This window comes from Bos indicus x Bos taurus, chromosome 16, assembly GCF_003369695.1.
Source record: "Bos indicus x Bos taurus breed Angus x Brahman F1 hybrid chromosome 16, Bos_hybrid_MaternalHap_v2.0, whole genome shotgun sequence".
NCBI classification, from domain to species: domain Eukaryota; kingdom Metazoa; phylum Chordata; class Mammalia; order Artiodactyla; family Bovidae; genus Bos; species Bos indicus x Bos taurus.
Window position 1 is genome coordinate 69777873 of NC_040091.1, and position 25084 is coordinate 69802956.

Genomic DNA, 25084 nt, shown 5'->3' on the forward strand with positions numbered 1-25084 from the left:
TTTGTTTCTTTATCTTAAAAATAAATCTTGGACATGTTTTCATATCAGTGTATCCCAAATAGCTGCAGAATCCTATAATTGTCTAAATTTGTATGGCACATCCATACAATCATATAGTGAGAAAACTCAGTTTCAGTTTTCTTCTACTGAAGGAGAGGGAGGCAGGAATTGAGAGAGCAGCACTGACGTATCTACACTACCATGGGTAAACAGCCAGCCAGCAGGGGAGCTGCTGAGCAGTTCGGGGAGCTCAGCCCAGTGCCCCGTGATGACCTGGGGGGGCGGCGGGGGGGAGACTCAAGGAGGGGGCATATGGATACAAATGGCTGACTCACACTGTTGTACAGTAGAAACTAACCAAACTAAAGCAATTATATTCCAATAAGTAAATGGGAAAAAATGCTGCAAGGACAGTCATCTGTATACACATATATGTGTTCAGACATGTGTTATGTGTTCTCAAAGTGTAGTCCGCAGACTGCTGGGGGTCCCCCAAGGGCATTCAAAGAATCAATAAGGTCAAAACCATTTTCATAATAATACCAAGACAGCAGCTGCATTTTCACCACATGGACATCTGCACTGATAATCTAAAAGCAATGGCAGTAAAACTGCTGACCTCTTGGCATGAACCAAGACAATGGTACCAAACTATACTTATTAGTAACAGTCATATTCCTTACTGCCACTCACATCAAATTTTTTTAATGCCAGTTTTACATAAGAATGTCCGTGATGAAGCATAAAAATTAACTTTATTAAACCTCAATACTTACTTGAGACCATTTCTTTTTAAAAGTCTGTGTGTAAAAAAAATATAAACTACTATGACTTGGATATCTGACAGATATTTTCTCAAAAATAAACAAACTGAGCCTAACACTTCAAAGAAAACAACCAGGAGCATCATTTTCAGTGATGAAATTCAAGCCGTCAATTCACTATAAGCTTGACAGCTTCCTAATACTTTAAAAAATTTCCTTTAGAGATCTGCTGTGATAGTTAACATTTTTGGATACTATTTAATGAAAATGGCCAACATTTGCAAAATCTGCATAACTCAGGGAACCAAAACTTGTCAAATGATCAATGTGTGTCACAAGCTCACACATAAGTAAAAGATACATTCAAACCAAAGACAGATGAATGGATTTTAATATAACAAAGGACCAGAGCTTCATTGACTGAGTGTCAGATTCCATAATGTAACTAAGCCTTTATGAAATGACTGCTGTCTACCCAGCCATAGAAAAGAATAGAATTTTCCCATATGTAACAACATAGATGGACCTCCTGGAAGGTATCGTGCTTACTGAAATTAGTCAAGACAGAGGAAGACAAATATTGTGTATTTTCACTTATTTGTAGAATCTAAAAAATAAACAAATGAGTATAACAAAACAGAAACAGATTCACAGATACAAACTAGTGGTTACCAACACAGAAAAGGGTGAGAGGAGGGGCAATATAGTGGGAGAGGATTAAGAGGTACCAACTACTAGGTAGGAAATAAATATGATACCAGGATGCAAGGCACAGCACAAAAAATATAGCCAACATTTTATAATAACTTCAACTACAGTATAATCTATAAAAATATCAAATCACTATGTTGTATACCTAAAACTAATATAATACAGTAAATCAGCTATACTTAAATAACAAAAAAAGAAGGAATTTACCACTACCAAGCTTTGGTGTATCGAAGAAGAGTTATCTTCAACCATCTGAAAAGCTGTTAAAATACTCCTCCCTTTTCCAACAACATCATCTGTGTGACCCTAATTTTTCTTCATATGCTGCTGCTGCTAAGTTGCTTCAGTCATGTCCGACTCTGTGCGACCCCACAGACGGCAGCCCACCAGGCTCCCTCCTCCCTGGGATTCTCCAGGCAAGAATACTGGAGTGGGTTGCCATTTTCTTCTCCAATCCATGAAAGTGAAAAGTGAAAGTGAAGTCGCTCAGTCATGTCCGACTCTTCGCAACCCCATGGACTGCAGCCTACCAGGCTCCTCTGTCCATGGGATTTTCCAGGCAAGAGTACTGGAGTGGGGTGCCATTGCCTTCTCCATATACTTCATCACATTTTACCACAGACTGGATCCAGAAGCAGATATGAGAATTAGGTATTTTTCTTTTAATCCAGGCATTGAAGATTCATATAAGTAAACTAATACTACTCTAATTTTTTCATAAAAATACTCACGTTACATTTTTAACTAAGTACAAAAATATTTTTAAACTTCTAGTGTGATAAATATTAATAGCTACAACCACATAAACAATAGTTTTTCAAGCTTCAGTAATTTTTAAGAGTGTAAAGGAGAATTCTGAAGCCAAATATCTAATAATAATTATCTCCCTGTAGACAAGAGAATAGATGTGTAGTAAAATTTACTAAAAAACAGGAAAAGGTATATTCCAAATTGTCCTCCCCAAACTATGCAAATTTCTACCCTTCCTATATCTATTTCCCCGTACTGCTGCTAAGTCACCTCAGTCGTGTCCGATTCTGTGTGACCCCATAGACGGCAGCCCACCAGGCTCCCCCATCTCTGGGATTCTCCAGGCAGGAACACCGGAGTGGGTTGCCATTTCCTTCTCCAATGCATGAAAGTGAAAAGTGAAAGTGAAGCCGCTCAGTCATGTCCAACTCTTAGCGACCCCATGGACTGCAGCCTAAGAAGCTCCTCCCACGGGGTTTTCCAGGCAAGAGTACTGGAGTGGGTTGCCATTGCCTTCTCCCTTCCCCATACTAGTTATAATCAAACTTTTAAATTTCTGCCATGAGAGTGATTTTTAATGGTAACATTGTCTGTCACTAGTCCAGCTCTTAAACCTTAACTCATTATTTCTGTATTTTTCAAGTATATATATGGTTAGGCATGGTGCTACATGCTGAAGATACATCTGTAAATAAGAACAAAGCAGTCTCTAAACAACACAGCTCAGGAAAGGCGGAGGAAAAGGTAGGTACAATACAAGAGAAGTTTCTTTCCTTTTAGAATACAAAAACAAAAAACTGTTGGTGTGGCTTTAGAAGTATGATTCTTAAAACTCCTCAGAATAGTCAATTTTTTACATTACTTGCACCTTCATAATAAAAGTAGAGAATCACAAGACTTAAAAACTTGACCGGATGAAAGCCACATCCAGCACTTCTGGATCATGATGCTTGCTTCAACTATGAGACTCTAAATTTCTGAGAAGGCAGAGGCTGAGTCACTGTATACAACAGTGCCCATTTCTAAAATGTTTCTTGAATTAAATGTGCTCATAAAACCCCCAGATAATTAAGGGTTAAGCTGAAATTAATCAGAGAAGACTCCAGTAGTAGAGTCTTACATTTACGGCATGTAACCAGCTACAACTTGACAACCTTAAACGGGACAGGTGTCATGAAAAAAAGGAAGGAACCACAGGGTTTGGATAGTAACTGTAAACAGAAACCATGAGAAATGTGGAGAACCGATGGGATGTCTAGACTCAAAGACCAAAAGCAAGCAGTCAGAGGTTAACAGCCTACAATAACAAGAGTTCGTGGATCCCCTAACGCTGAGTACAAGAACGTAATGAATGGATGGAACCATCAGAACTAATGGTTCTACGGCTAGTGACCAGTTGCCCACTTCCCTCAATTGTTTTTTTATCTTTCTAATTATGCATCCAAGATACTTGTTGCTATTACTTATATTTTGAAATGTCAGCATATATCATAAATTGTTAATATTTAGCATTTATTAAAATTAAAGCATTGTAGCAAGAAGCTTTCAATGACCCCTTTATTCTGGCATAAATGTCACTGATGTTGCTATACTATATAAGATTCTCTGCATCTTGTGCCCAAATCTCAAGGAGCTGTGAAAACCTGCTGCACATTCTGAGGAAGCAAGTGTGAAGCTCAGGAGTACCGTGATCCTGCAATCAAATTAGAATGAAGAAATCCCTGTGCCACGAGAACCCTGAGCTAACGGAGACAGGATAACGTCAGATTACCCAGAATTCTTCTAAAATCAAAGACAGACAGCAGGGTCCAGTCAAGAGATCAAAAATCACACAGCAACTGGAATAGGAAAAAATTAATATAAAGAATTATTAAGCATGACAATAGAAAAATAGAAACTCTAAAGTGAAAAGAGAATCCTAATGAATATCCCAGGGTACCCAAGGAAGAAAAAACTTGGAAGAGGGAAGCCCTCCCCACGGTTCGATCTCAGATCCTCTTGGAAAAGGTATGGTTACAGCCACTGGATTGGGAGACATTTGCTGGGCTCCCCGGACTGGTCCACAGTCACCAGGAAAGACCCCCTCCATACTTCAGAAGGGACAGGGCAGGCAGGTGGGCAACGAGAGAGTCACAGTGCTGGGAGCCCACGCATAAAGCAAGGTCATGCAAGGCCTGGGGAACACGCTGGAGGTAAGGAAGGCCACAGGAAATGACTTTCTGAGGTAAGGAAGGCAGGCCGCAGCTGTCAGACTGGCAGGCAGAAGGGGGAGTATCAAGAATCTGTTCGCCTGCAGGGCAACAAGGCCGGAGGTCTAGTGTCCTGTCGGAGAGGTACAGGGTGCTAGCGGGCTGCAGCTGAGGGGCAAATACACAGACAGAGAGTGTGTGAAGCCCACTCTCCAACAGCCCTGGAGACCGTGCAGTGCTTAGCTAGACGGCCACCGACTAACTGTGGCTACAAGCTCATCAGGAGCCTGGGCTCCAGGTGTGTGGCTGAGGCAGATGCTTCTGACAACAGCGCAGCAAAAGCAAAAGCAAAACAGTCCACAGCAGACTGCAAGGAGGGAGAAGAGACCTGACCCTCCCAGAGCGCCCTCCAGTGTCCCCTACAGTTAAGCATATGTCTAAGTGAAGCTTAACTGCAATACTCACTGTAAAGGGAAACGCTTGAGGAGTCCAGCCTATTAATGTGGAACAGGAAATGAAAGAAGGACCTGACGGGAATTCCCTGGAGGTCCAGTGGAACTAAAATGGGGGAACTAAATCCCACAAACCGCACAGTGAGGCCAATTTAAAAAAAAAAGGAATGGACCTGAAGCTCAGAGGCAATAAATGGATAATGGATAACTGGCATGGCTTCTGAGAACCAAGAAGAACCAATGTAAGAGCCCCAAGTATTCCAAGATGACCTTGCAAGGCAGCATTTCCCCAATGCTGATGAGAAATATAGCTAGCATCAGACCATACTCTATAAAGCCATTATACAAAAATCAACATGGTATAGAAACAAGAATTAATGTAAGAATAGACAAATAAATGCCACAAAAGAAAAAACCCTTAATTAATGGCAATGCATATGAAAAGTATAACAAAGATTTCCTTAGGAAAAATACAAATTATTGAATAAGTGATGTGACAACAGATATCTAACCATCTGAAAGAAAACTAAAATGGAGCATCATGTGACATCCCATTCAAATATAAATTCCACACAGATATTAAAAAGAATTTTTTAAGCTATAAAAATCATCTTATAAGCAAATGTAGGTATGGGACGACCTTTCTCATCAGGACCAAAACCATAAAAGCTTGGCAAGGAGGTTAGTGGAGGAGCATTCAGGAATAAAACTGAACATATAAAACTCTGTTTGGCAAAAGCTATCATAAACAACTCTGAAATAAGCACATGTAGGTGTATATATATATATATATATGTACAGATTTGTACATGAATGGAAGTATGTACAATGCATGCATTGTAATATGTATGTACATAAATGCACTGATTCCCAACTACAGCAGCTGAAAGAGCCTTGAAACAGGCCACAATGAGCCTGTCTACCAGTAGATAAGTACTGCCCAGATAGAGGACCCTGCGGCAGCCAGAGTCCAGCCAAAAAGTGGAATCCACACGGCAGTTTGAAGAGGGAAAGTCTTATAAAGAATTATTAACTACTTACACAGGATTAACTACTGCTGCTGCTGCTGCTAAGTCACTTCAGTCATGTCCGACTCTGTGCGACCCCACAGACGGCAGCCCACTAGGCTCCCCCGTCCCTGGGATTCTCCAGGCAAGAACACTGGAGTGGGTTGCCATTTCCTTCTCCAATGCATGAAAGTGAAAAGTGAAAGTGAAGTCGCTCAGTGGTATCTGACCCTCAGCGACCCCATGGACTGCAGCCTTCCAGGCTCCTCCGTCCATGGGATTTTCCAGGCAGGAGTACTGGAGTGGGGTGCCATTGCCTTCTCCGGGATTAACTACTAAGAAGGAATAAAAGAGAAGTGTAAGGAATATCCTAGGATGGAGGGGAAGAACCGAAGGCAGTCCTAGCAAGGGGGCCTGCTCCCCAAGGCTGGATTCGGGGCTCCCGGAGACAGGGCAGCTGCAGCAGGCTGGCTGAGAGAGTCAGCTGGGCTGCCCCAGCCACTTGCTCCACAGCAGGAGGGCCAAAGGCACTGGGCACGGAACTGCAGGCTGGACTGCCAAACAGGAAACTCTCTGTGGTGTCAGCAGGCCGCAGGTGGAAGGAGGGGAGCCCTAGACAGGAGCGAGCAACAAAACTTGCTAGAAGGTGAGGACCGCTGGGAAGCCCACAAACGTCCGCGCCACTGGCAACACAGAGCACGCAGGAACAGAAGTCCATCTCCCACAGAGTCCCTCAACACCTCGACAGATTAAGTTTATACAAGCCAGTTGGAAAAGTAGGTCCAATAAGGGGGAAAAAAAAAAAAGGTGGAATTGGAGCTAATTTTATGCAAAAAAAATGATAACTAACAGTTTCCAAAAACATTCCCCACAAAAAGCAACCAGGGCTCTGTGAAGAGATGGCCGATTCCAAGGCTGGAGCTTATGAGCTCACAGATGAGCACTGAACGTCTTGTTATGCTTAAAAGTAGTAAGTGCTTTAAAAAAACAACAACCACAAAAACATGTGATGGTGAAAAGTTTCAAGGACAGAGAAGCCCAAAGTAAAAGGGGCCCTACTAGTCAAATCTAGAACAATTTGGGCATCTAGTACCCTGAAAGAAAGTGTGAACGAGAAAGTCACTCAGTCATGTCCGATTCTCTGTGACCCCATGGACTGTAGCCTTCCAGGTTCCTCTGTCCATGGGATTTTCCAGGCAAGAATACTGGAGCATTCCCTTCTCCAGGGGATCTTCCCGACCCAGGGATAGAACCCAGATCACCTGCATTGCAGACAGATTCTTTACCACCTGAGCTACCAGGGAGGCCTAATGAATTCCAAATTCTAAACTATTGGGAGGGGAAAATTAGGTATATGAGTCCAAATAAATAATGGATAGATGGAAAAATACAGAAATAGACACAATACACAAACATGCAGCCATACAGATAGATAACAGAGATTCAGGTAAAAAGAAGAACAGTTACAAAGACACACAAACAAAGAGATAGGGAGGATAATCACTAAGGTGGAAGCAGTGCTAGAACTGGAAACTCATTATTATGAAGCCATGATGGGAGCTGGTGATGGACAGGGAGGCCGGGCATGCTCCAGTCCATGGAGTCGCAGAGTCAGACACAACTGAGTGACTGAACTGAACTGAAGCCATGATGTAAACACTGGTTTGTGTAAGAATCTATGGATGCTAAACATAAGGGGCAATTTTGTAAAAGAGCAGAATATATTCATGATCTTAAAAGTTTTGAAAGAAAGGAAGAGAGGGATGGAGAGAGGAAAGGAGGAACTCAAATATATGTGATAGTCTCAAGATGGCCCCAAAGTTTCTAGGTCCTAATTCCTGCAACTTGTAAATGATACTTTATTCAAAGAGTGTGTGCAGATGTGATTAAGGACCTTGAGAGGCAGAGATTACCCTGGATTATCAGGAATGGGCACTAATGCCATCACAGATGTCTTGTAAGAGAGGGGCAGAGAGAGATTTCACACAGAGAAGGCAGTGGAGTATTGAAGTAGACAGAGAATTGAAGATGAGGGCCTTGAAGACTGAAGTGATGCTGGCATAAGTCAAGGAATACACCCAGTCACCAAAAACTGAAAGAGGCAAGGAATGTATTCCTCCCTAGAAGCTCTAGGCTCTGCTAACACCTTGATTTCTGTCCAGTGATACTCATTTCAGACTTCAGGCCTCCAAAACTATAAAAAAAAAATAAAGCTCTATTGTTTTAAGCCACCACAAAAACAAACCTTCCTCTAATTTCTCTCTCACGTTTTACTAAAAGAAGCAAGAAGAAACCACACCGAACTTACTAAACACTCTGGTTGGACATCTCCCAGCAGCATACCCTCTTCCGTTGGTACCTTTCCTACTTCCCACACCTCTGTACGCAACCACATTGCTAAACTTTCTACAACGATGTAAGAAGGACCCGCTCCCTTCCTCTAATTTCCAGTAACATTTACCTTGTTTTCCTGCAAACCGTCACCTGCAGTCTTATCAAAGACCACGAGGCTTCTATAAACAGCTTCCTCAAGACAGTGTAGGCCCTCATACTCTCCTCAAAGCCCATGGCTCATTCCAAAGCCACTCTCCACATTTTTGGGTTTTGTCATAACAGCACTCAAACTTCCAGGTTAAAAAAAAAAAAAATTAAGTACTGATTGCGATGTAAAAAATTATCCCAAAACTTGGTAGCCTACAATAACAAACATTACTATCTCACAAAGCCTCTGATAGTCAGGAATCCTAAGAGGCTAGGCAGGATGTTTCCAGCTCAGTGTCTCTCATGAGGCTGCAGTCAAACTGTCAGCCAGTGCTGCAGTCATCTCAAAGGTCTACTGAACCGGAGAAATCAGCACCTAAACTCATCCACATGATTGTACCAGGTTTCAGATGACTGCGGGGTGTTGATGTTGGCCTCTGTTTCTTTCAACGTGGGCCTCATCATGGGTTGTGTGTGTCCTCACAGTATGAAAGCTGGTAACCCTCAGAGCAAGTAATGAGAGAGGCAGACAACATCCCCAAGAGACAAGCCACAGCTTTTATAACCTAACCTCAGAAGTGACACACCGCCACTTTTTTTACGCTACTGGTCACACAGGCCAATCGATTCCTGGGAAGGGAATACACAAATGTGTAACTAACAGGAGACAAGGATTACATACGGCCATCTTGGAGATGGTCTATCACAAAAGGTATGGTCCAAATATTTAGCAAACTAGCACGCAGCATGAATTTGATTTACTGGTAGTATAAGGAAAAAAGATTCCATTAAAACTACATTGTCGTAACATGTGTATGTATGGCTGAGCCCCCCTGCTATTTACCTGAAACTACTACAAGGTTGTTAACTGATTAAACTACAATAGAAAATAAAAAGTTTTAAAAAACCTACATTGTCACAGTAGTCATCACAATTAAACTTAACAAAAGATAATTGTTACCTGTTTAATGAACAATATTTACAGTCATGATACAAATATTACCTGATATAATAAACAATATTTATAGACATAATGATACTAATATTACAGATGAAGTTGATTAAAATTCCGGATTTGAAAATCATTCTACAGATTAAGTATGGAATCTTAATTATGATTATTGAAAAGAATATAAGTATTACCACCTTTGAGAAATGTTAAAATAAGCATACAAGTTTCAAAAGCTGAGTGGTAAAAGGAGCTAATGAGGTAAAAGAGAGGACAAATACACTCCTAGATTCATCTTACAGAATGGTGTTGTCCATAGCTATGGGACAAAGAAATAGAGACGTGGTCAACAGAAGAACTAAAAATATTACGTAATAATACACGGGAACAGGTAAGTCAAAATCTTACCTATCAGAGTAAAAAGTAGATAAACATGTCATAAGCTGTTATACCAAAAAAAAAAAACTGTATAAATTTACTATTATAGATACAGAATACACATTCAAAAAATGAAAAATAAAAAAGATAAAAGCCAGTTTTCTCTAGAAGCAAAACTAGGAAGAAGATGCACAGAGCAGAAAATTACAGTACTTTTTTTTTTGTTTGAGGTTTATAACCATTTGCACATTGGTTTACAACAGCAAGTTTCTCATGTGTAACATTTTAATTCTACTTTCGTACACACCACAGCATGCTCACCACCCAAGTCCAGCTTCCATCCATCCCTGTGCACTTGACCGCCTTTAACCATTGTGCCCTATCCCCACTACTCTTCCCCCTGGTAACTACCAATCTGTATCCACATGTTTGTTTTTGCTCCATTTCATTTCAATTAGATTACACATGAGTGAAATCATACGGTATTTGTCTTTTTCCATTTGATTTATTTCACTTAACATAATACCCTCTAGGTCCATTCATGTTGTTGTAGATGGCAAGATTTCATTGTTTCTTATGGCTGAGTAGTATTTGATTGCATATATGTACACAGAAACATTTTCTTTATTCATCCGTCAGTGGTATTTAGGTTGTTTCCTTATCTTGGAAATTATAAATAAGGTTGCAATATACATAGGTCTGCATCAGTTCAGTTCAGTTCAGTCGCTCAGTCATGTCCAACTCTTTGCGACCCCATGAATCGCAGCATGCCAGGCCTCCCTGTCCATCACCAACTCCAGGAGTTTACTCAGACTCACGTCCATCGAGTCAGTGATGCCACCCAGCCATCTCATCCTCTGTCATCCCCTTCTCCTCCTGCCCCCAATCCCTCCCAGCATCAGAGTCTTTTCCAATGAGTCAACTCTTCGCATGAGGTGGCCAAAGTACTGGAGTTTCAGCTTTAGCATCATTCCTCCCAAAGAAATCTCAAGGCTGATCTCCAGAATGGACTGGTTGGATCTCTCTGCAGTCCAAGGGACTCTCAAGAGTCTTCTCCAACACCACAGTTCAAAAGCATCAATTCTTTGGCACTCAGCTTTCTTCACAGTCCAACTCTCACATCCATACATGACCACTAGAAAAACCATAGCCTTGACTAGACGGATCTTTGTTGGCAAAGTAATGTCTCTGCTTTTGATTATGCTATCTAGGTTGGTCATAACTTTTCTTCCAAGGAGTAAGTCTCTTTTAATTTCATGGCTGCAGTTACCATCTACAGTGATTTTGGAGCCCAAGAATATAAAGTCTGACACTGTTTCCACTGTTTCCCCATCTATTTCCCATGAAGTGATGGGACCAGATGCCATGATCTTCATTTTCTGAATGCTGAGTTTTAAGCAACTTTTTCACTCTCCACTTTCACCTTCATCAAGAGGTTTTTTAGTTCCTCTTCACTTTCTGCCATAAGGGTGGTGTCATCTGCATATCTGAGGTTATTGATATTTCTCCCGGCAATCTTGATTCCAGCTTGTGCTTCCTCCAGCCCAGCGTTTCTCATGATGTACTCTGCATATAGGTTAAATAAACAGGGTGACAATATACAGCCTTGACGTACTCCTTTTCCTATTTGGAACCAGTCTGTTGTTCCATGTCCAGTTCTAACTGTTCCTTCTTGACCTGCACACAGGTTTCTCAAGAGGCAGGTCAGGTGGTCTGGTATTCCCATCTCTTTCAGAATTTTCCACAGTTTACTGTGATCCACACAGTGAAAGGCTTTGGCATAGTCAATAAAGCAGAAATAGATGTTTTTTCTGAAACTCTCTTGCTTTTTCCATGATCCAGTGGATGTTGACAATTTGGTCTCTGGTTCCTCTGTGTTTTCTAAAACCAGCTTGAACATCTGGAAGTTCACAGTTCATGTATTGCTGAAGCCTGGCTTGGAGAATTTTGAGCATTACTTTACTAGCATGTGAGATGAGTGCAATTGTGCGGTAGTTTGAGCATTCTTTGGCATTGCCTTTCTTTGGGACTGGAGTGAAAACTGACCTTTTCCAGTGCTGTGGCCACTGCTGAGTTTTCCAAATTTGCTGGCATATTGAGTGCAGCACTTTCACAGCATCATCTTTTAGGATCTGAAATAGCTCAACTGGAATTCCATCACCTCCACTAGCTTTGTTCGTAGTGATGCTTTCTAAGGCCCACTTGACTTCACATTCCAGGATGTCTGGCTCTAGGTCAGTGATCACACCATCGTGATTATCTGGGTCGTGAAGATCTTTTTGGTACACCTCTTCTATGTATTCTTGCCACCTCCTCTTAATATCTTCTGCTTCTGTTAGGTCCATACCATTTCTGTCCTTTATTGAGCCCATCTTTGCATGAAATGTTCCCTTGGTATCTCTAAGTTTCTTGAAGAGATCTCTAGTCTTTCCCATTCTGTTGTTTTCCTTTATTTCTTTGCATTGATCGCTGAAGAAGGCTTTCTTATCTCTTCTTGCTATTCTTTGGAACTCTGCATTCAGATTGCTTATATCTTTCCTTTTCTCCTTTGTTTTTCGCTTCTTTTCTTTTCACAGCTATTTGTAAGGCCTCCCCGACAACCATTTTGCTTTTTTGCATTTCTTTTCCATGGGAATGGTCTTGATCCCTGTCTCCTGTACAATGTCACGAACCTCAGTCCATAGTTCATCAGGCACTCTATCTATCAGATCTAGGCCCTTAAATCTATTTCTCACTTCCACTGTATAATCATAAGGGATTTGATTTAGGTCATACCTGAATGGTCTAATGGTTTTCCCTACTTTCTTCAATTTAAGTCTGAATTTGGCAATAAGCATAGATCTTTTCAAATTACTGTTTTCATATTCTTCAGAATACCCAGAAGTAAAATAGATGGATCATATGGCCATTTTGATTAATTTTCTGAGGAATCTCCATGCTGTACTCCCAGTGTAAGAGGGTTCCTTTCTCTTCGCATCCTCTCCAACAACTTTTGATAATCAGCATTCTAATGAGCATGAGGGGATATCTAACTGTGACTCTGATTTGCATTTCCCTAATAGTGATGTTGAATATTTTTTATGTGCTTGTTGAACATCTATATCCTCTTTGGGAAAAGATTTATTCAGATTCTCTGCCCATTTTTTAATCAGGTTGTTTGGCTTTTTTGTTGTTGAATTAGAGGAGTTCTTCATATATTTCAAATATTAGCCCTTAACAGGTATACAATTTGCAAGTACCTTCTCCCACTCAGTAAGCTGTCTTTTCATTTTGTTAATGGTTTCATTTGCTGTGCCGACGCTTTTTAGTTTGAAGTCATCCCATTTATCTCTGCTTTTATTTCCTTTGCCTGAGGAGACATATCCAAAAAAATTACTGCTAAGACTAATAGCAAAGAGCGTACAGCCTGTTTTCTTCTAGGGATTCATGCTTTTGGATGTGATGTTCGTGTCTTTTGCACGTTTTAAGGTACTTTTCGTGTGTGGTATAAGACAGTGCTCCAGTTTATTCTTTTGCACACAGTTGTTCACTTTTGCCAACACTAATGGAGAGACTTTCCTTTCTCCATGGTATGTTCTCAGTTATCCATATGTATGTGTGCATTTATTTCTGGGCTCTCAGTTCTGCTCCATTGATCTGTGTGTCTGTTTTCTGCCAATAACATGCTATTTTGATTAGTACAGATTTGTGCATGCATGCTAAGTCGCTTCAGTTGTGTCCGACTGTGAACCCACGGACTGGAGCCCACCAGGCTCCTCCATGGGCTTCTCCAGGCAAGAATCCTGGAGTGGGCTGGCGTTTCCTCCTCTGGGGAGCTTCGCAGTGTAATTTGAAATCAGAGAGTGTGAAACCTCCAGGTTTGGTCATTTTCCTCAGGATTACTTCAGCTATTCCGGATCTTTTGCAATTCCATAAAAATTTTATGATTTTTTGTTCAATTTCTATGAAATCTGTTGTTGGGATTTTTGACAAGGATTGAATCTGTGGATAGCTTTAGGTAATATAGGCATTTTAACAATGTTAATTCTTCCAATCCATGAACATGGGCTATCTTTCCATTACTTTGTGTTTTCTTCAATTTCCTTCAACAATGCTTTACAGTTTTCAGTGTACAAGTCTCCACCTCCATGGTTAAGTTTATTCCAGAGTATCTTATTCTTTTTGCTGTGATTGTAAATGGGATTGTTTTAATTTCTCTTTCTGCTACTTCTTATTAGGGTATAAAAATGCAACAGTTTTATATTTTGATTTCCTATCCTGCAACTTTTCTACATTCATTTATTATTTCCAACAGATTTTTGGTGAGATGTTTATAGGAGTTTCTATATATAAAATCATGTCACCTGCAAACAGTGACAGTCTTCCTTCTTCCTTTCCAATTTAGAGGTCTTTTCTTTTTCTTGCCTAAATGCTCTAGCTAGGACTTCCAATACTACGTTGAATAAGAGTAGGCATCCTGATCTCACTGATAAAAGGACAGCTCTCAGTTTTTCATCATTCAGTATGATGTTAACTATCAATTTGTCATATATGGCCTTTATCATGTTTAGGTACATTCCTTCTATAATAATTTTATTTTATTCAAAGTTTATCACAAATGATCGTTAAAATCTGTCAAATGTTTTTTCTACATCTATTGAAATGATCGTATGATTTTTATCTTCCATTTTATTAATGTGGTGTAGAATATTAATAGATTTGCAGATACAGAGCCACCCTCGTATCCCTGGAATGAACGCCACTTCATCATTATGATCCTTTTAGTGTACTGTATTTGCTTAATATTTTGTTGAAGATTTTTGCATCTACGTTCATCAGAGATATTGGCCTGTAATTTTCTTTTCTGTATGTTATCTTTACCTGATTTTGGTATCAAGGTAATGATGGCCTCGTAAAACGTGTTAAGAAGCACTCCAGTCTCAATTTTTTGGAAGGGCTTCAGAAAAACAGGTATTAAATCTTTGAAAGATTCAGAGAATTCACTGCTGAAGCCATGTGGTCCTGGACTTATGTTTTGGGGTGGTTGCTTTTTTTTTTTTAGTTTCAATCTCTTTACCAGTGATCAGTCTATTCAGATTTTATACTTCATGTTTCAGACCTGAAAGGTCGAATGATTCTTAAATTTATCCAGTTCTTCTAGACAGTCCAAGTTGGTGGCATATTCATTCATAGTAGTCTCTTATAATCCTTTGTATTTCTGCAGCATTCATTGTAACTTCACTTCTTTACGTTTCTGATTTTATTTGAACCTTCTCTTTTTTCTTAGTGAGGCTAGCATAAGGTTTGTCAATTTTGTTTACCTTTTCAAAGAACCAGCTCTTAATTTCACTGATCTTTTCTATTGTCTTTTAAATCTTTATTTCATTTACTTCCACTGTAACTTTTCTTATGTCCTTCCTTCAACTGACTATATACTTCATTTGTTCTTTTCTTCTAGTTTCTTTAGTTTAACGTTAGATTACTAGAGATTTTCTAGTTACTTAGAGAAGGCCTGCTGCTGCTGCTGCTGCTGCTAAGTCGCTTCAGTCGTGTCCGACTCTGTGTGACCCCATAGACGGCAGCCAGGAGACTCCTCCGTCCCTGGGATTCTCCAGGCAAGAGTACTGGAGTGGGTTGCCATTTCCATCCCCAATGTATGAAAATGAAAAGTGAAAGTGAAGTCGCTCAGTCGTGTCCAACTCTTAGCGACCCCATGGACTGCAGCCCACCAGGCTCCTCCGTCCATGGGATTTTCCAGGCAAGAGTACTGGAGTGGGGTTCCAAGGCCTACACTGCTATAAACTTCTGTCTTAGAATTGTGTCTTTGCTGCATCCCATAGATTCTGATATGTCATATTTCCATTTTCATTTGTCTTCATGCATTTTTTATTTCTCTTTTGATTTCTTCATTGACCAATAGTTGTTCAGTCTCCACATACTTAGGATATTTTCCAGCTTTCTTCTTATAGTTTGATCTTCTTTAAAAACGTATTTATTTGGCTGTATCGGGTCTTAGTTGCAGCATGTGGGATCTTTTCACTGCAGTGCAGTAGTTGCGACATGCAGGCTCTCGACTTGTGGTGCCGGGGTTAGTTGTCCCACAGCACGTGGGCTCTTAGTTCACCAACCAGGGACTGAACTCACAGCCGCTGCATTAGAAAGCAGATTCTTAACCACTGGACCACCAGGGAAGTCCCTAGCCAATTTTCTTAAAGAGACTGAACTTGTGTCCCAACATACAGTCTATCCTTGAAAACAATTCATGTACACTTGAGAAAAATGTGTATTTGTTGCTTTTGAATGAAATATTCTGTATATATCTGTAAGAATGGTCTAATATTTCATTTAAGGTCAATGTTTCCTTGTTGACTGTCTGTCTAGATCTATCCATTGATGTAAGTGGGATGTTCAAGTCCCCTACTATTATTGTGTTGCTGTCAATCCCTCCCTTTAGGACTGTTAATAATTGTTTTATATATTTTGGTGCTATGTCAGATGTATATATTCTTATTAATGAGTCATGTCTTCTTAATGGACTGTCCCCTTTATCATTATATAACATCCATTTTTATCTCTTGTAATTTTTTTGGCTTTAAGCCTATTTTTCTGCAGATGGTGATTATAGCCATGAAATTAAAAGACACTTACTCCTTGGAAGGAAAGTTATGACCAACCTAGACAGCATATTAAAAAGCAGAGACATTACTTTGTCAACAAAGGTCCATCTAGTCAAAGCTATGGTTTTCCCAGTAGTCATGTATGGATGTGAGAGTTGGACTGTAAAGAAAGCTGAGCGCAGAATTGATGCTTTTGAACTGTGGTGTTGGAGAAGACTTTTGAGCGTCCCTTGGACTGCAAGGAGATCCAACCGGTCCATCCTAAAAGAGATCAGTCCTGGGTGTTCATTGGAATGACTGATGTTGAAGCTGATGCTCCCATACTTTGGCCACCTGATGCGAAGAGCTGACTCATTGGAAAAGACCCTGATGCTGGGAAAGACTGAGGGCAGGAGGAGAAGGGGACGACAGAGGATGAGTTGGTTGGATGGCATCACCGACTCAATGGACGTGGGTTTGGGTGGACTCCGGGAGTTGGTGATGACAGGGAGGCCTGGCGTGCTGCGGTTCATGGGGTCGCAAAGAGTCGGACACGACTGAGCGACTGAACTGAACTGAACACATGCTTTCTTCCGGCTGACATCTGCTTGGAGTATCATCTTCCATCCCTTCCCATCCCTTCCATCCCATTGAGCCTTTATTTGTCTCTAGAGCTGAGCTGAGTATCCTAGAGGCAACAAACAGTTTTTAATCCCTCTGGTCACTCTGTTTCTTTTGAGTGAATTCAATCCATTTACATATGGGGGATTTCTGACATTTGAAGACTTAGTATTGCCATTTGTTTATCATTTTCTGGTTGCTCCATATTTTTTTTTTCTTGTTTCTACCATTTTAGTTTGGTGGGTTTTGTGATGTTTTTCTCAGTTTCCTCTTTATTATGTTTCATGTTTCTGTTCTAGATTTTACCATACTGTTTTTGTTTTATGTTTTGGTCTTTTGGCTGCAAGGCATATGGGATCCCAGCTTCCCAACCAGGGATCAAACCTGTAACCTGCACTGGAACGCAGTATTAACCCTGGACCGCCAGTGAAGCCCAATACAGCAGCAGTATTTTTAACAGCCAAAAGGTAAAAGCAATCCAAGCGTTCACTGATGGATGAAAAAATAAACAAAACGGTGGACACACACCTGATGGACTACATTCAGAAATAAGAAGGAAATTCTGATACATGCTACCACGTGGATAAATCTTGAGAAATGATGCTAAGTGAAATAAGCCAGCCACAAAAGAACAAATACTGTATGATTTTACTTATATGAGGTGCTGATCCACAGTTGGTTGAATCCATAGATGAGGAACCTGCAGATACCGAAGGTCGACTGCACTACACCAGACAAAGGACATGAGCATCCACAGACTCTGGTACCCAAAGGGGGTCCTGGACCTAGTGCCCCATAGACACTGAGGGACAGCTATGCAAGAATAAGTCAATGTCACCTTATGTTCCTACAGGGTTTTTCTATTTGCTTAATTGGTTAGAGTTTGAGTTGTTGTTCTGGTGCTGTTTTTTTCATGAAAGGGAAGAGTAAATGCACTCTGAGTTAACAAAACCACAGCAAGAACATGAAAAAACAAGTGACCCAAAAGGACTGACGTCTGTCCTGCCGTGTTCCTCTCTGTGGAATTTGAGCCCGCAAAGCTAGCCTCACCACCCAGAGGGGAAGATGTATAAGGAATCTGCATAAGACAGCTGTGCAAAATGGAGCTGGAGGAGCCTTATTTGTGCACAGAGATACTCTTGAGTATAACCCAGACACTCCATTTGACTTCATACCGGAAAATTCTAAGAGGACAGAAGCAACTATAAAAAAAAAAAAAAAAAAAACTAGCAGCAACACATAAGGCCATAGCTGTGCTTCCACTCCTGGATTTAGCCCAGATGGAATACATGGCTGCCCCTCTCTACATGAAAAAGGTTACAGGAAGTTCTGCAATTATCTTCAATAAAAGTATATGAAGCAGCAATTCTTTATGCAATGTACCATCCAAAGCCAGTTGTTAAGTATCATATCCAAGCCTATACTACTGTGCCTTGCATGCTTTGAAACCTGGACAGCACACTGGAGGCCATTCAGGAAGAAAGCCTGGAATAAAGGCTGGGGAGGCTACACCTGATAGAAGTAGAATGTTTAGAAGGCTGTGTAAACGCACCAATGGTTCAAGTAAATGACAGCTACTACGAGAATCTGACGCCTAAGGATACTGAAGAAATTACTGAGGAACTCGATGCTGGCAAAATCCCAAAACCGGGGCCAAGGAGTGGCTGCTTCTCACGTGCATCAGTCAGCGGCCTCACCTCTTTGACTGAAGCACCTAAGACACTTGGCTTTGGTGTGCAAGGAGGCCTTTAATTTATGTTCAACTGTAAATATATCACTGAGGAAATAAAATATGAATCTCCTATCTTAAAAAAAAAAGCCATGAGAAAACAACTTCAAGAGCTTGCGGCATAATAGCAATCATAAAGGGGCTTCTGACCTCATGGTACAGTGTTTTAGTGTTCAGTGTATATACATAATTAGCTAGTCATCACTTTTCAAAATCACAATTACAAAATAATCACTTACCAAACACGATTCCTTTAGCAAACGGAGGAAACAATTCTGAATGTCGAAATAAGTTTTTGTGAATTTGCCATAGTTCTTTGTGCAGTTTCTTAAAATCACTATATCTCTTCCATACGATTATCTAAAGAGAGAAGAAAATTAAATGTGTATCTCACAGTCAAACCATTTCGGTTCATATATCTGAACAAGAAAAAAATTTTTCATTCAAGTGCTCACAACTGTCATGCAAAGGCAAACAAAAGTGTTCTAACCAATGCAGTTACCTGTCTGAAATCAACTAATAATATTTACTTTAAAAACATAAAGCAGCAAGTCTCCCTCCAACTGTTTTGGTTTTTAAATTTCATTTTAAGCAAGCACTGTTTTCTTCATATTAGAAAAATATCCAACCTAGTACAAAAAAGGTCTGCACTACACAAAATGTCACTTAACCTCTTCAAACGTTAATTACAATTGCCCTGGAAATGAGTTAGATGTCAAAATATATATTCATCTCAAAAACAGCATGTTTACAAACACAAAATAATTTAAACAAATTTAAACATAAAGAACATACTCAGCATTTGCTTTAAAGGATAAATAATCTGAAAAATACTGAAGAAGAAATAGCTTTGTAGCAAGTAATTAACCTAAACTTTTGCATTTCATAAAATCTCAGTTAAGATAGTAATAAGATTTCTGGAGGCAAGGTAAATCCTGATCAGAATACCACTAAAATTAGGATATTTCAAAAAACAAAATAACAATCATTTAGATTATATAACACATAAAAGTAAGCTACGTTCATTAGTTTAAATTATTGTCTAAACTTATTTAGATTAAATCAAAAGGGAAAAAAAAACACTTAATAAAAAGAATTTAAAACATGGTCTTAACACTGATCCAGACCTCAGTCTCTATAGGGTAAAACTGAGTTTTAAATTCCATTATCTAGTACATTGGGCCCTTTACTTCTGAAAAATCTAATTACCTAACTTCTAACAAACTCAATAGTGTAATACTAATAAGCAAACATTAGGCCAAACAGGTAACCAAGTGTGATTTAAGAGACCTGTCAAAAAATCCACTCACTGTATATAAGAAATTCTTTGCAAAATTCTGTCATGCTATCAAAAATTTTATTATGATTACTATATGTCATATAAGAAATTCTTTGCAAAATTCTGTCATGCTATCAGAACTTCCATTATGATTACTAAATGTGATATAAGAAATTCTTCGCAAAATTCTGTCATGCTATCAAAAATTCTATTATGATTACTAAATGTGCTGCTTTTCATAAGAGACTTGCTTTTAATTCTAGGAGACTAGTCAGACAATATGAATTAATTTAAACAAACTGCTTACTCCTGATCTTTTCTTTTATTCATTTGCATGTGTGTGTGCTCAGTCACTCAGTTGTGTCCAGCTCTTTGTGACCCCATGGACTGTAGCCTGCCAGGCTCCTCGGCCCATGGAGTTTTTCAGGCAATAATACTGGAGTGGATTACCATTTCCTCCTCCAGGGGATCTTCCCGACCCAGGGATCAAACCCACATCTCCTGCGTCTCCTGCACTGGCAGGCAGATCCTTTACCACTGAGCCACCTGGGAAGCCCTTTTTATTCATTTACTCAACAACAAAAATAGTCAACAAAGCAAATATTTTCATGAGTATACTTTATGCTAGGCACTGTGTTGGCACAAAGGACGAAGAAATAAGAAACACAGTCCCTCCTTTAAAGAGTTCTCTGTCAAATTAAGAAGAATAAGCCAACACAGTAACTGTATCACAAGACGGCATGATAAATGCTGAAAGGGGCAGCCCGAGGGTGTTGTGGAAGGAGCACCTACACAGTGTCGACTTAGGTGAGCACACCGAGGAAGTAATGGCCAGAAAAAACAAAAGAGAGGGAGACAGAAGTGATCAGGAATGAAGTACTTTAAAAGGAGAGGGAAAGGCCAAATATAACTACTAAAATTTTGGCTTTTACAACTGGATAAATGGTGGTGCTATATTCCCAAAGGTCAAGAGCCAAGGAGAAAAAAGCTGTGATGAGATAAGAATGAAGCTCAATTTTAGATATATTTTATTTAGGTGCATGTGAGGCTAAGTCTAACTGAAAATATCCAATAGACAGGTCGGGAATTCAAGAGCAAGAACCAAACAAGATGTAGTAGCTGGGGAGTCATGAGAAGAGAGGTGGAAATAACTCAGAAAAGATTTCTCAGCACTTGTTACAAGATGAGGAGTCCAGACGGCTGAATGTTGGGGGTCAGCCAGAAGTAAAAGAAGAGGAAACCAAGGACAAAGTCAGTATTGAAGCAGCTCAGCTGTGCCAGGAGACAGGACACCTGGAAGAACAGGTTTCATATGAAATGGAAACGAACAAGACAAATGCAGAGAGTAGAGCATCCACAGTTCCAGCAGAAGAGAGAGTAAATGGAACTGAGAGAGTCAAACCAACACTTGAAAAGTAAAAGGCCTCAGGACACTGAGATTACATGATTTTTTTATTTTCATATTTTGCTTCCCTGCATTTTCTAATCTTGATACATTAACATAATTCTGGTCATGGGAACACAGTGCTATTTCATATTTTTTAAATTGATCAAATTATGGTGGTACCACATCTGCCAACGGCTTAAGGGCAAAACGAGTGGTGGGCTTCTGACAATAATCTTACCTAAGGGAAGCACAATCCTTAAAGCTATTATAAATTAGACATGAGAGCTTTTCAAAAGACCACAGCTCATGGAAACAAATCTGTAGATAAAATTTGTATTCCAGTTAGGGTCATTGTCAAATAAAGTCAGGGTAACTTAAGGGCCAAAAGTTAATAATTTAATCACAATAATGATAATAATACCATGGCATATAAACCAGCAGATAGTCTTTCAGAGCAAAAATTAGGAAACCTGTTTTTCTTCATTATGTCCTAATTTATTCATTCACATATTCACTCACATATTCTCAACACTATAGAAGTGAAATGCCCAAGAGCAAATAAAAACCCTCAAAAAATGCAGGAAACCAAAGCATCTCCAAATGTCACAAGCCACTGCCTCCTTTTCTTCTCACTCCTTTTAAGCTTGGACATTTCTAAAGATCTTCAAAATGGAAAAGTGAACAAAAGCACACCTCCACTGTATCAGCGAGTATCGACGTCTATAACTGGACTATACAAAGCAGCCAAATTGCAAACAAAATATTTCCTCTAATAATCAATTGTTTCCTATTAGGAAAAAAAATTATAATAACACTTTTTACTCTACTGATTCAACTCTGTAGAAATATCCTATTCATTAAAGTTACCTCTGCATAAAATTTCTCAATTAAATATTCCTCGATTAAAAATTCAGTGACAACCATAACAGACTACAAAGAAAAGCTTAATTTTCATTAAAAACATTTCCTTAGATTTTTTTTACATAAAATGAATGCTTTCTATACAGATAATTTCTCTTAACAATACCAAAAAAACCTTAGATCTTTTACAAAACCACTCAATTAACTTTCTCCTTTTTACTCTCAAATAATATTTAAAACTTGCTGGATCAAATTTTCCTACAATGTCACCATCATACTACCTGCTTATGAATTTTCTTTCCTCCCCCTTTAAAGAGCCTTTTCTTTCCCGACACATTTCTGAATGTGCTCAAATAGTTTTTCTAAAACTGTTTTATTTATGAAATGACTTAACAGTGAGAGACTTCTGATACACAGAAAGTTCTATTGTGGTTCTCCTTTCCCAGATTTCCCCAGTGAAATAGACAGACACAGAGCTACAGGTTACTTCTTTACATCCTACAAGTGTGTGTGCTCTAGAGAACCTACTGGACAAAAGGTCACATTAACTGTTGCTGTCCCCCCTCCAGAGTGACCCGTGCTGCTCTTACTAAATGAAAATTTAGAGGGAATGTTTAAAGATAAAAAGGAAAACCATCCTGGATAATTTTAAATTATTGACTCTATGCAAGTATTCTGGCCTACTTAGAAAGAAAACATAACTATCTGGTAGCATGTGCCAAGGTGTGTGTGTGTGAGTGAGAAAAAGAGCTAAATCTCCCCAATTTTCTAAGCATAGCTTATTATTAGTCTTATATTTGATTAGACAAATAGTACATCTACTGATCTTCAACAGCTCTGGTGAAACATAAGTAAATTCTAAGTGAATCAGTTAACAGAGAAAGAAAGTGAGAAGAAAAGAAACGGAAACAAATTCTACGTAGTAAATTCCTTTCCTAAGTAAGAATTTCAATGTTTAAATGAAATAACACATGGGAAGCTAAAAAATGTTGTTATAACTTCAAGGTTATTCTATCCTTCAAGAAATCAGCTAGACAGAAGACATTCTTTTTAAGATTTTATATCATTTTTAACAAAGGACCATGCAATCATCTAACTAAAGCACACTTACAAGAGTTTCTGATGAATGGTTCACCAACAGTTGTTATTATAAAAGAGTTTTCCCCCAAAAAGGATTAAGGAAATGGCAGAGAGTATGTTCATGGATAGGTTGGCTCAGGATTCTCCCTGGAAAAGGGGAACATCAAGCTACAAACTACAGCACAGCAATCAGACAATGTATTCAAAGGAAACAACCCATTTTCAATTCTAACAGATGTAAGTTTTCAGAAGCAGAAAAGCCTGGTATTGACTTTTCTTTTTTTTGGTATTGACTATTAATTCAACAGAATTAACAGAATTTTAAGGAATAGTTCATACTAATGAACTGACACTTAAATAGGAAGAGTACTCTCTTAATCAAAGGTACAAGTTATTCTCAATGCCATTTTGAAAGGATATAGATATATATAAATACAGTCTTCCAAAATAACAATATTTTCTTCCTGGCTATCAGGGGGGCAGGGAGTGAGGTTAAAACTCCTAAGGAAAACAGTATGGAATCTTTTTAAAATGTGTCTTTTATCAAACTTTTTTTTTTACTCTTTTTAACAACAGGACAAAAACAAGTACCAGATTAGATATAGCAAGAAGCAGTAATACATAAAAGTTAAAATATTATCGAAACATGTTCAAACCAACCAGAACCAATCAATTTAAATCTATGAATCAAGACAGGTATGTTTGGTAAGGAGTAAGTGGGGCTTGTGGTTAAATAGATAATACATAGCCCACCCGAAGACATTAAAATGCAATTAGGAAAAAAAGTCTTGCAGAATAAAGACTTAACAAATTACAACATCTGTTTTAAACACTTTAATAGGAAGAAAAAATATATAGACTATACATATCCTTCTAGTCCTACTATAAACAAGGACCAAAATGAAAGTAAACTTAAAAATGTTAAAAGATGTTAACTCCTCAGTTAGGATTCCTAAAGGTATATAACAAGGACAAAGTAATTACAAATAGAGAAGTCTACAGTTCTAAGCAAAACTATAACAAGCTGGTATCATTTTAAAAAGAGGGAATTAGTCTGCAAAAGAACTACATACAAAATTCTAAAAAGAAGCAATTTTCCAGGATGTCAACACGCCAAGTCAATATAAAAATGGAAGTAGAGAAGGAGGTTCGGGAGGGAAGGGATGTATGTATACGAACAGCTGATTCACTCTGTTGTACAGCAGAGACTAACACAACACTGTAAAGCAATTCTATGCCAATAAAAAAACTGCAAGTACAGAGAAACCCATAATTTATTACGCTCTTTAAAATTAATACAAGTTACCAAATAGTCTCTTTTTTATTTTTTTTTCTTTACCACACAGGCATCATAATTTTCAAATCAACAGGGGCCCTTAACTAGTACTGAAATCTTATGAGTGGCAATTATCAGAAAAGTTATCACATTATTAAATAGCACTATAATTCCTGAAATTTTTATTTATATACCTTAATACCTACTGAAACTTAACATTTACTTAATAGGTCTGAAATGAGATACTTCAGTTACTGTTCAGTGAATTGAAGACAATTTCCAAACATACAAAGACTGACATACAAATAACTGCTTCCTCAATGAAGCATTTAATTAAATTTTTGTCAAAATGCATAAAATAAAATTTTCATATGGATAAACATGTTACCTCCTGGACATCCTCTGGATTTCTTCGTGAAACAACCTAAAACAAAGAGAACACAGAAATATCTAATCATTATCAAATCTACTTTACACTTGCATGATTACTTTCAACAGCATTTGTATGAAAAATTCAATTTGCTGAAAGAAATCATTTGAAACACATACTAAAAAATGAAAACAAAAAGGCAACTAAAATAAAGTCCACATGCTA

At 38.8% G+C, this 25084-nt stretch overlaps 1 protein-coding gene and 1 pseudogene across 4 annotated transcripts in view; one reads left to right on the forward strand and one right to left on the reverse strand.

The window, feature by feature from the left end:
* RPS6KC1 (ribosomal protein S6 kinase C1) overlaps positions 1-25084 on the reverse strand; it is a 204114-nt gene that overhangs the window by 162835 nt on the left and 16195 nt on the right. For 3 of the 4 annotated variants that reach the window (XM_027565622.1, XM_027565620.1, XM_027565624.1), the window contains exons 2-3: positions 24878-24913; positions 18846-18966 (exon numbers count right to left, since the gene is read on the reverse strand). In XM_027565622.1, the coding sequence (XP_027421423.1) occupies positions 18846-18966; positions 24878-24913 (157 nt within the window). Of the gene's footprint in view, positions 1-18845; positions 18967-23244; positions 23361-24877; positions 24914-25084 lie in introns of all 4 variants that reach the window. The other variant, XM_027565623.1, reaches the window with a different exon arrangement.
* LOC113907023 lies at positions 15721-18839 on the forward strand (annotated as a pseudogene).